Source organism: Phodopus roborovskii, unplaced genomic scaffold, assembly GCF_943737965.1.
Source record: "Phodopus roborovskii unplaced genomic scaffold, PHOROB, whole genome shotgun sequence".
NCBI lineage: Eukaryota > Metazoa > Chordata > Mammalia > Rodentia > Cricetidae > Phodopus > Phodopus roborovskii.
The window spans coordinates 6,176,240-6,188,921 of record NW_026126469.1 but is presented as its reverse complement, the minus strand read 5'-3'; the positions used below and the strand labels follow the sequence as shown (position 1 = coordinate 6,188,921).

The window sequence follows — 12,682 nt, the reverse complement described above, 5'->3', positions numbered from 1 at the left end:
CATTCACACGGTGATACTCAAGGAATTGTGAGTAGGCATCAGTTCCTTGCTGATATTGGTTTGATGCTGTGGTTTCTAACCATGTGGGCATCTACATAGCAGATGGCATTCTTCCAGAGCAAATTATCTGAGAGACTAAGAAAGCAACCAGTATGGAAGCTTTAGTACTTTTGGTAGTCTGGTAGAACATTACTTCTGGTTAGAGAGGCTGATTCTGGAACAGTATGGAAGGAACTACAGGGATTTTAGTTCTGGGAGGAAGACATTACTTGAGGCCATTGTGGAGACTGGGTACCATAGTGATTTGTATTATAAAAATTAGTCCATAACAGGGACCTTGGTTACTTGTCTTGCCCATCCATCAATCATTCCATCCATCCATCCCACCCACCCACCCATCCATCCATCCACCCACCCATCCCATCAACTCATAGAAACCCACAAGACCCAGAAACTGTTGGTGCTGAGAATCCATTAGAGAAAAAGGGCTGTCCTCATAGTTAATTACAAGTCTGTCTGTGAAGCATCGCCTGCAGTACTGGAATGGTCAGTGAACAAAGCTGACAAGCTTCTGTTAGAGGTTGTGCCTTGGCTATGGGGAGGGAAAGTTTGGGGACATAAACCAGGCTAATATTGGGAAGAAAGGTGCATAGAAGAGATGTTTGTCTTTGGTGCCAACTCACTGCTTATATCCTACCTACTCACTTAGTTTCTTCAAGTGTCTCCAAGCTCTCTGGCCCACTGCTCCCATCCTTAGTCAATCGACTTTCTATTGTTCATCCTCTCAGGCTCAGTACATTAATGAGGATGTATATTGTCACATGTCTCCTCACTCTTCCTTTGAACTCACAACTAACAGACCTGCTACAAATGTTATGGCCACAGTGCAAACTCAAAAACCAGGGATGCAAAATTTACTGGATCTGGCTCTTTGGCATAGAAAAACAAATAACAAACAAAATTGATGGAAAAGCAGAGGTGGGGTATTAGCTGATGTTTTGTTAACTTTTCTTGGGGAGACACAAACTACCAGATTCACTCTGGACAGGGCACTAATGACAGACCAAAGTAATGATTCCACTGAAGTTCAACTTGATGAGCTGAGTAGTTTATTATCCTTTCTTATAGAGTGTGGGTAAGTGGTGACCCCAAATAGCTGCATCACTGAAAAGTCTTACCTTATTATGGATGATGACATTATGAAAACTACATCATGAGTCTCATTTTCACTTAACCATCAACTTCCTGTTTACTGTAGAATTTCCCAAAATCACTTGCAGCTGGAGGAGAGCAGGAGACAAATAATGGTTGGATTCCCAGATAAAGGCCCCTCTTCTCTACTAGAGAATGTCAATAGTATCAGTGACCATTACCATAGACTCATCACTGTAGTAGTATATAGTGTGCTTGGCCCAGGGCTTGGTGTATAGTAAGTATTAGAACACAGACCCTCTTACTGTTTCTTTCCCCCAAAAGGAGGCCCCTACCCAGCTCTCTCTCTGGGACAAACAAATGATAAGGAAGGAAAGCATGCTATGTATGCTGCAGCCTGGCAGCCCCACCCCCTTGTACCAGCAAGACAAGCTTCTGGTCCTTCCTACTGCCTGTTCTGTGCCACTTGGCAGGTATGATAGGACAGACTTAGTACCTCTGTGATACTTGCCCATTTCCTGGAAACCAATGAGTCAGAAACATCCTTTCCTCTTAGGATTTGAAGCAAAGGCACTTTGTCTCTGTCTACACACACACACACACACACACACACACACACACACACACACACACACACCTACCTCTAAGGCCCTATTATGGCTATCTGTGGTCACAATGCTGTATTTCTCCTAAGGAAGCTCTTCTTTGGACCTGAAATTCTGTCATCCCTTCTAGCCCCGCCTCCGTCCTACCCCCCCCCCCCCAGTTAAGGCCTTCTGAAGGATGACATGTGTCAGCAACTTCCTATGGACCTGCCACCATGTTCTTTCTTTTTTACAATTTCTTTTTTACAATAGGCATTGCATAAATGTTAACTTTGACTTTAATTCCAGAAGTTCAGGTTTCAGAGCAGGTAAAAGAGTAAGGAAGTGCATTTGATGGCAAGCAGACTCTTGTTTTAAAATAGCAACACAAATGATAGGTAACAGTTTATTCAGTACCTATTATACAGCAGGTCCTGGGTCATCACATTTCATGTATTGTATCATTTAATACAACAATCCTACTGGGTAGTTATGATCAAATAGTTATTATACAGGTGATGAAGTCATAGTCACAAGGCCAGCAATGGTGGAGGTGAAAATTGGGACCTACCTTCTGTGGTTCCACAGCCCAAGCTCTGTGAACTGTCATGTTGTGCTCTTTTTGCCTACATACCCTCTCATTGATTTCCAGATTATTTCAGAGCGCACCAAGCCCAGGATGCATGAGTTCCAATCTGAAGTGTTCATGATTATTGGTGGCTGCACAAAAGATGAACGATTTGTGGCAGAGGTAACCTGCCTGGATCCCCTGAGGCGCAGTCGCCTGGAGGTGGCCAAGCTCCCACTGACAGAGCATGAGCTGGAGAGTGAGAATAAGAAGTGGGTGGAGTTTGCCTGTGTGACATTAAAAAATGAGGTCTACATCTCAGGTAAGCAGAAGGCTAGGATTAAAGCATTTCTCCAATAGCATTCTGCATTTTCCTCAGTGAAAACCAACTGCTCAGCAAGAATGTCTGTGTGTTCACAGTGGTCTAGCTCTTTGGGTTAGGATATGGAACCAAGAGCTTAGGTGGTCTTTATCTTGAAGGAAACATTATCAGTTGATAAATACTGTAATGTGAGCAGCACAGACAGTTCCACCCCTCATGGAGGAACAAAAAGAGTGATGTTAGGGTTTGTTTAGTCTGTTACAGGTTCAGGGCACTGATGTGGGTATAGAACTAGGGTAATGAAATGTCTTATCCTCCCACAAATCCGACCTTCCCAAATTTCTTAGAGGTTCCGAGATACATGTCTACTGAAGTGATACAAACACGTATACATTGCTAAGTTGTTGCTTAATCATTAACAATTATGTGTGCTTGCATTCTCTTTAGACTTGAAGTTCCATGAGAGTTAACACTCCTTGTACCTAGCAATGAAAATGCTCAGTAGACATTTTTGAATTACACAGTCTCTGTCATGTTTACTGCTTAGTAGGTGAACCTACATTTTAGGAACATGCAATTGCCAGTCACAGCAAAGGAGGCCAAATTATGAAGTAAGAGAAAACAAGGCTCTGAGTGGCTCTAGAATACAATGCAGGTTATATCCTGATGTTGGACAGGATCACAATCCAGGGACTAAGTTCAGGTCCTTCTCATTCATATCAAAAGGATGATGCAAACATTCCCTTCCTGCTCCTGTGTATTTAGTGTCCTCCAGAGGGTAATATTAGCTGTCCTCCAAGTCTGTTCATAATAAAGATTAGGCTATAAGTTTCTTTTTATTATAGAAATACTGTATGATTTGAATAATACAGAGAATAAAAAGTAAAATATGGCAGTTTTTAGATTCATGACAATTCCCCATGTTTTAATATTTTTTATTAAATATTTTCATATTGTTAAGATACATAGTATTAGCTGTTAAACAAGTCCTGAGTTCCACTTAATGAATGGATGCAGTGTGTGTAGGAATAGTAGGGTCTGGAGCACATCACTCAACGTATTCAGGGACTCATGTTCCTTCTGATTTGTGATTCTGCTATCTCCCATACGTGGCCCGAATGAGAAGAAACATCTATTCCATAAAGCTTAGCCTGCAAAAGTCACAAATAGTCCAGTAGCAGGAACCAAAAGTGTGCCCCTTCTTCCTAGAATAGATGTGGGGTTAGTAATGTAGTTAGTTATGCATCCAGGAAGGAAGAACAGGTTTGGTGATCATAATTGATCTCTTCCAGTGCACATGTATTTTATAGTTTACCAGTGCCCATTTTCTACATCCTTAATAACAATTGTTATCACCAATTATTTCTGACATAATAGACTAGAATATATACATTACACTCTTGGATTTTTAGTGATGTTGAGTATATTTTCATATAATTATCAGCTAATTGTATTTCTTTTAAAATGTCTGCTCATATCCTTTGGCTGTTTTTCTATTGTTTTGTGATTGTCTTTTTCTTATTAATTCTTTGCATCTCTTGTTAAATGTCCTTTGCTTTGTGGTGTAAATACTTTCCCTCTAGATTTTGGTTGTCTTTTAACTTTGATTTATATATTTACAACCACTTTCTTTCCAATGTGATTCTAATTTAATTTTCATGTCATGTTCTCCAAATCACCCAAGTTCATCTCTCTAGTTACTTCTCCAAGTCATAATTGGAAGTTGTTTTAAATGTAAAGTGATGTAGCTATCTAACTTGTCTCCAAGTGGTCATTTAATAATTTCTATATATTTGAAATTATGTAGCAGCCCCTCCACAGTCAAGGAACTGAACAGTGACACTCACCAAACTCAGGGACACAGTTTGTACACTAAGGAGCCAGGTTTGGCCACATTTATACCCAAGAAGCCAGTTAAAACAGTAATTAGTAGTAAAAGCCAATTAAAACAGCCAAATTAATAGTAAAGAACAGAAAGAAGAGATTTATTCAATGATGCCATATTGGAAAGAGAGACAAAAATGATCCAGTGATCCTGCTCAGGTTCATATTTGAGGCCCTCAAATGAAGTTACAGGCTTTTGTTTTGTTTTGCTTTGCTTTGTTTTGTTGAGACAGGGTCTCACTAAGTAGCCCTGGCAGTCTTACAACTCTCTGTGTAGTCCAGGTTGGCCTCAAATTCATAGAGATTCCCCACCTCTGCTTCTGGATTGCTGGGTACCATTGTACCTAGTGAGAGTAATGTGTGATTAGAGGGCCAAGGACATGATCAACTAAGCAAGCAGTCCTAAGGACCACTAAGGTGTGGTCCTGTCTGTCCATCAAGACCCTGCCTTTGGCTGGGCTTCCATCTTACCTGACAAGGTTGTCTCAACAGTTGCTAGAACTGTGAAATCTCTTTGTGGCAGACAACTCCCTCACCCCGGACAGTGCTTTGCTCTCAGCTTGGAGAAATTCTCATTTCTTGGGTCCATGGTTTCATTTTAGTAGTAGAATAGGATTGAGGGACACAAGTGCCTCTTTAGAATGTCTTCATTCCTGCCATGCTGGCTACATCATTGTGCCATTGTTCTTTATTTGGGGTGGGGCGGGGGGCAGTCTTGGAGCCTCTATAAAAATTCACAAGCATGTACCTTTAACCTAGACATCATAATTTTGTGTTTTAAGAAAATTGTTGTAAACATTGTTCATTTCACCCTCAAATGATCAATTGTAAGCATTTCATATTTTCATAATAAAATTAATTAAAAATAGGACAAGGCCTACTGCCTTCTGGGGCCCTTTACTCTCAGGGAGCCCCAGAAGACCCACCAGATATCACCCAGGAAGTCTGCTCTTTCTTTGGTGTTCTTGGTCTTATTAATAAGAGGTTTTAAGAACAGACTCAAGGACAATTAATTACTACAGTTTAAAAGTAAAACCCAGGAAAGCTGTAACTCTCTCACAGCTGCCTGGAAGCAGGGAGAACAAAAGTCTTGCTCCTTTAGATAAGACAGCAAACAGCGGAAGGTCAGCCAGTGCAGGCAGCTCCGAGGGGGTTGGGGTGGGGGTGGGGAAGCTTTGGGAAGAGTGCAGAATCCCAAATCATTTGTTATGGAGTTTAAAACACTAGAAAGTCCTGGCCAGCATCTGACAGAATGGAGAAACTAGAAAGAGTCGGACCTCAGAAAGGCAGCAGAGGCAGCCCCACCTAACTGAGGTTCAGTGCTGGCAGCTGCCTGACTCCCGGAGTGCACTAGGGTGGGAATTCTGGAAAGGAAAAGACCATTGTCCTAAGGTGGACCTGCCTTCCCAGGGAGGATCCCCAGGCCAGATCCCAGGCTGCCCCACCGGATTAACCCTTGAGAGGAGGCAAAGGTTTGTCTCCACCTAGAGGTAAATCTTTATACTACTTTTATACAGATTAAAGATGTAAGGGCAAATTATCTTGTGAGATCTCTTGGTAACTTCTTCCACACTGTTTCTTCTTCAAGGTTTTTTTTTTTTTTTTAAATAAATAAATATATGAATGAATGAATGAATAAATACACTTAGAACCTAAATACCTTCTAATCTAGCTGTCAATGCCCTACCATTCTTGCTCAACCTTATTACCGGCTTCTTGGGGGCACAAACACTGGATTAGACTCTTTGGCTCCCACCCACCCACACTGACCCCACTGAAGTCTTCTCCTTTTACTTGGCCCCGATTCCTGAGCCTTAGAGGTACAGTCCACCATTCTGGCCTTTGTGTCTTCTCACTCTTTTGAGTTTGTTTTGTCACTCCTACCAGACCTTCAGAGTTTCCCTTATCTTCTCTTAGCTGGAACTCTGCTAAGGATTTAGTACTTTTAGAGTTTGGAGACTGCTCAGGGAAAACTGTATTTTGAGACATTTGCTCGATGATTTTAAAACCTTTGTATCTCTTGTAGGTGGCAAAGAAACACAGCATGATGTTTGGAAATATAATTCTTCAATCAACAAATGGATTCAGATTGAATATTTAAACATAGGCCGCTGGAGGCATAAGATGGTCGTATTGGGTGGCAAAGTCTATGTAATTGGGGGTTTTGATGGCTTACAAAGGATCAACAATGTGGAGACTTATGACCCCTTCCACAACTGCTGGTCAGAGGTATGGGAGACTGTTTCCACGAGAAATTTCAAAGCTTAAGCAACAACAAAAGAAAAACCCTGCCCATGGTGGTGGCTAATAATTGATAACTTTGATGGTGCCTATCGTGGTGGCTAGTGATTGATCACTTTGCTTCTATAGACATCTTGGTTCTGAGCTTTTCTCTTCCTATGAGCCATGAGTCAACATTACTGATCCAATTCCAGTAATAACATTTTTCTAGGTGGCAGGGCTCTGTGTGGGCATTGTCTTGTCTTGTGCTAGCCAGAGCCCCAACTATGAAGGGAGGCTGAGGCTACCTTAAGATGGTTAACTCCATTGGTTTCATGTCCTGGCCCACAGTCTGTCTCCTAAGATGCCTTCTGTCCTACAGCTCTTCATGCCAGAAACCAGATGATCCATTTCCTCCACCATTTGTGAACCCAGGGTCATTTGGTTATGATTAGAAGTCAGGCTGAATTTATTTCCTCACTAAGGACGAGCCATTTACAGGCCTTTGTGCAAGTCTCTAACAACGCCATCTCTGGTTAAAAACTGCCCCAGGATAAGAAAACAATATTATTTCCAACATTTCTAGATCATTCTGAAGCACAGATTTTCTTTCTTATTGTCAGAGCATACAGGAAGTTTAAACTGTGGTCACTGTAAGCACAAGGAAAGGTTATCATGTTGCCATGACATCCAGCTAAGACTGATGACCCTGTGGGGGATAGGTCCAAGATGGTCTCTAATCATCAAGTCCCATCACTTAGTCCTCCAAACTAAAGAATTATGCCAATTGACAAGAGGCCCTTGGAAGTCTCTGTTATCATCCTTGGGTTCACAGGTTTCACAAACACAAATCTAGTTTAATTCCCAAATAGGCAGTGCTGCCCTAGAGTGAGAGAATCTGCACATGCGCATAACTTTAAAGCACCTCATAACTGACCACTGAATGACTATGAATATATTGGCTTCACATACATAGATATTTATTCTTGCCTGCATCCCTCCTTTCCTAAGAGCTGGTCTCTGGGATAAACAACCAGGAACAATAGAGACACAGCTTGCTCCGGGCTTCCCAGAGTCTGTAGAGATAGTGGGTTCTGTTTCTGCATTTTATTGGGAGCTGTGGGTTTTGTCATTTCAGTCAGAGCGTGCCCAAGTGTGTGTTCTCCAGCAATCTGAGCAGCACACTGACTTCTTGTGCCCTCTGCCTCTGCAGGCTGCACCCCTCCTTGTCCATGTCAGTTCCTTTGCGGCTGCTAGCCACAAGAAGAAGCTGTACGTCATTGGAGGAGGACCCAATGGGAAGCTGGCTACAGACAAGACTCAGTGTTATGATCCTTCTACCAATAAATGGATTTTTAAGTCACCCATGCCAGTAGAAGCTAAATGCATCAATGCAGTGAGTTTCCAGGATCACATCTATGTTGTTGGTGAGTCAGTGATGACTTCTTACATCTGTAGCCCTGAACCCCATGGTCACCTGGGAGACCAGATGTTATCATTTCGAGAATGCTTGGGTGATGGAGATAAGGCTGAAAAGGAAGAGAAGGTGGTTTTTGTCCAGGCCTTACTGGAATTTCCCTTCATGTCCCAGAGGCAGAAACAGCCACACAAAGCATGGACACTCTTATACAGTGGAGGAAGCCAGAAGTCACTTGGGAGTAAAGTTGTATTGCAAAGGTAGCAAATATACAGAAATTGAAACATTCAGTGTAACAAGTGCTCAACAAATAGGAAAGGTTTGTACATTTTAGTTTGTGATCATGGGAATGTTCCTCTCCTGCTTGGTTTTAGGGACCTGTACTTAGGTGAGAGGAAACCTGGCCACAGTTGACAAGTAATTGTTAGAGTTTTCAGTCCTGACCATTCCTTAGGATTACCAGGAAGTGCTTTATGAAATTACAGTGGCCAGGCCTTCTGCCAGAGTAAGAAGGGTGTCTGTGAATAGGACAACTGGGTTGTTTAAAACTGTAGCTGATTTTAATGGGCAGTCATGATAGAGAACTACTGATTAAAGAGATGCTAGAATACAAATAGCTTTGGGAATTTAATCAGGGCTAATCAGGGAAGGCACTGGGAGATAAAACACGGGCATACATTATGGAAAATGCAGCTCTCCCTTGCTGGATTTCTCTTGGGGTTTTGTTTGTGGTCAGGCTCCCAAAGGTTTCAAAGGTCCAATATCATGAAGGGCAGCCTTTATGTCTTCAATCATACTTAATCTCCAAAGAGATGCTGTTCCTAGCTAATGTCAGGTTGATGACTTTTATGAACTGTCCCTGTGCACAGTCCTTTCATTATTTTATAACCACTGTGATTTTAGTGCTTAGGGTCACAGATCAGAATGTAGCCATAGTGAGGTACCCAAGGCATCAGCTGGAGTTCTTGCAGGGAGTCAGTCTTAAGATGTTTTTTGCAACTGTGCAAAGTGAGGTATCTTTCAGAACCAGATTCCCACTGGGTCAGAATGTAAAGGAGATGAAGTTTCTCCACAGTAGTAACCTGGGGCTATCCATTCAGGCTTTCTGGGAGGAAAGCTACCGGTCTATGTTTCTCTGGCAAGATGGCAGGTCTAGCCTAATCAGAAGTAGAATTCTTGTGATTGAGGAGAAAAGACCGGGAAAGATGCCCAGCATGTGTGTTTCTTTCTTTGCAGGCGGTGCCATGAGAGCGCTTTATGCCTACAGCCCTCTGGAAGACAGCTGGTGTTTGGTGACACAGTTCAGTCATGAGCGAGCCAGCTGTGGCATTGCACCCTGCAACAACAGGCTGTATATCACTGGTGGGAGGGATGAGAAGAATGAGGTCATTGCCACTGTGCTCTGCTGGGACCCTGAGTCTCAGAAGATGACGGAGGAATGTGTCCTGCCACGGGGAGTGTCCCACCATGGCAGCGTTACCATCAGGAAGTCATATACTCACATCCGGCGGGTTGTGCCTGGAGCTGTGTCTGTGTGACTGGAAAGGGAATCAGGAAGGTACCCTGAAGTCTCTGAGCACTGACTCTGTACCCCAGCTTGCTCAGGTCCTTGTGAATCTCAGGCTTGGCTTGGGTTTAAGTCTCATCATGGGGCACCTAGGAAGCTTCAGCTTTCAGACCATCTGAGAATTCTTGTGTGACCTACCTCAGGATGAAGGGTAATGTTTAACATTCCATACATGCCTACTTACCCTGGTCTGTGCCAGGCATTTATCCATGGTAATTCACTTAACTATGGTAATGACCTGCTGCCAGATAGTATTGTGCCTATCTTAGAGTTGAAGTAAGGAATTTCAGACAGGCCAATCTTCATCCGGTCACTCAGAGAGCGAGTAGCTCAGCCAGAATAAAGCCAGGTCTAGCCATGTCAGTCAGTGTCTTTCTCATCACATTGCTTAACTCAGAGAGGAAAACCGAATGCCAACCCCAAACTTGGCTAGTGTCTTTTTCTGGCAACTTTGTTGAAGCAAAGGGAATAAAAGTGTTTTCCTGTGCTGTCTTCCTCTTATTCCTTGTCCGTATGAGATCACTGACTGGTCTTGGCAGCCTTTGGAGCACTTGTCAACAGCATCTCTGATCATCTCCCATCAGACTCTGTTGGGACTAGTCTGGGAAGGTCCATTTGTTTTGAAAAAGGTGAAAGATGTGTTCTGTTTACCCCCACATTGTAACTGTTGTTTTTGATTATAGGATGAACCATTTTTTTAGATTAGAACTATCACTGCCAGTTAGTGGCTGGGAGTGGCTCAGTAGATAGAACACTTGCTATAGCCAGTTAGTGGTGGCTCAGTGGATAAAGTACTTGCTGTACAATCGTGAGGACCAGTGTAAGAGCTCTGGAGTCCACATGAAAGCTGAGCAGGCATGGTAGCTGCCTGCAATCTCAGTGCTTGGGAAACAGAGACAGGCATTCTCCAGGGAAACCTGGGAAGTTAGGTCAGTTAGAGTTGGTGACTCCAGTTCAAGAGACCCTGTGTCAGTAAATGAAAATGGACCATGATTGCCTGGAAGAGGGCTTAGCAGTGAAAAGTAGAGTATGACTGAGGTAGCCATTTGACATCAACTTTGGGCCTTCACACTTGTGAATATATCCATACCACACACACATTAAAAAATAAAATTGAATTAAAAATTAAAATAAAAACATTTTTGAAGTATTACCTTACCTTCACAATGATTTGGTGCTCTGGCCTCTTGGTTTGCAAGTTCTGTTTTATTTGTGCTCTTTCTCCCTACCTCTTGTGGATATCTCTACACTGTTGTCCAGGCCTTCTAAGAGTGTCCTTCTGTAACAGCTTCTCCTGGATGGGATTCAAGGATTTGAGTCTATGTTCCCAGGACCTGAGTTTCCCAGACCTCAGTTTTCAGGGCCTCTGTAAATCCTGCGTGGGTTTCAGATCAGCTTGGCTCAGTTTCCACTCAAAAAACAGAGTCAGCCCTTCACTGAAAGTAAAGGAATTTCAAATGAACTCAGTGGAAATGTATTTTCATTCCTGAGGTGAAGCAAGGGGCCAGTCACCTGCCTCCAATAGGGCTTGAAGGGAGAGAAAGGCTGGCGTGAGGGCTCCAGTAAGTTACTACCATAGTACCCGTTGAATCACCCAAGTTCATACAACACAGGATTTTCCCAGCATGCTTTTGTGGTTGGATGAAGCTAGGTTAGACCAAAGGCTTTTCTTTGGTGTCACCCTGTGAATGTTAATCTTTGGATTTCCTTTCACTGTTTTTTTTTTTTTTTTTTTTTTTTTTTGCATCACATACATACTAAACTCTGTTTCTTTTCTAAGAGGTTTTCATTACTTTTTTGTTGTTGTGATAAATACTGCAACCTAAATCAACTTCACATTGAGGAAAAGTTTTCTTTTTTTTTAATTTGATTTATTATTTTACATGTCGATCCCAGTTCCCTCTCTCTCCCTCCCTCTCTCCCTCCCTCCCTTTTACCCTCTCTGCCCTCTCACATGCACCCTAACCACCCTCCCCTCCCATCCCCCCACCCCAATTCCATATGTAAGGGAATGCCATCCAGTTGGGGTCATGTAGATCTGACAGGTCATGTGAAGTAAGGACTAGGGCTTCTCTCCTGTCTCTAGGTTAGGACAGTTATCCCTCCGTGGGGGTTGTGTTCGCAAGATCCTTTTGTGCACCAGGGATACATCCTGGCTGAGGTCCCTTAGACTGCTCAGTCCTTCTGGCTGAGACCCATATTCAGGGGGGCCTGAGTCAGTCCCATGCTGGATTCCTAGCAATCAGTCTGGTGGCCTGTTAGCTCCTCCTTGTTCAGTTAAAGTGTTTCTATGTGTTTCTGAAGCCTGGTCTTGTCCTCTCCATCTGCATCTGGGTTCTAGTTCGACTAAGTGTTTATATATGTGTGTTTGCTTCTGTTTCCAACAGGTACTAGATGAGGGCTTCATGGATAAGTTAGTTGTTGATCTCGCTATCCGGGAAGGGCATTTATGGTAGCCTTTTCACGGAAGTTCAAATTGTTAGTTGGCGGCAGTATTGTAGGTCTCTAGACCTTTCTTTGTGTTCAATTTTATCTTCAAACCAATATTGGCTCCCTCTTTTATGTTCTCTCTCTCTCTCTCTCTCTCTCTCTCTCTCTCTCTCTCTCTCTCCCCTCTCGTCTTCTATTCCTCCCTGACTCAATCTTCCTAGTCACACGTACCTTCCTCTCCTCCCCTTCTCGTTCTCCTACTTCTCTCTCCATTCACTGCCCCCCCACTTCCCCTGTGCTCTGGGGGACTTGTCCCTTCCAGCTTATGTGAGGGACTTTATATGAATCTCTTAGAATGCACCTTGTATCCTAGTGAGGACAAGTTTTCAACGGTGAGGAGGCACGGCTGTAGGTAACCAGAGCCAGAGGCTGAGAGTTATATCTTTAACCACAAGCACATATAAGGGAGTACACTGAAAGTGGGTGAGCTCACAAAGCCTACCCACTGATATGCTTTCTCCAGCTAAACTGTACCACG

General features: G+C 43.0%; 1 protein-coding gene across 1 annotated transcript in view; it reads left to right on the top strand.

Moving 5' to 3' along the window:
• Klhl6 (kelch like family member 6) overlaps nt 1–10,851 on the top strand; it is a 43,971-nt gene extending 33,120 nt beyond the window's left edge. Inside the window, exons 4-7 of the mRNA XM_051191130.1 lie at nt 2,389–2,626; nt 6,537–6,739; nt 7,944–8,157; nt 9,384–10,851. Coding sequence (XP_051047087.1) covers nt 2,389–2,626; nt 6,537–6,739; nt 7,944–8,157; nt 9,384–9,685 — 957 coding nt within the window. The 3' untranslated portion in view covers nt 9,686–10,851. The remainder of the gene's footprint in view (nt 1–2,388; nt 2,627–6,536; nt 6,740–7,943; nt 8,158–9,383) is intronic.
• Nucleotides 10,852–12,682: the final 1,831 nt, after the last annotated feature.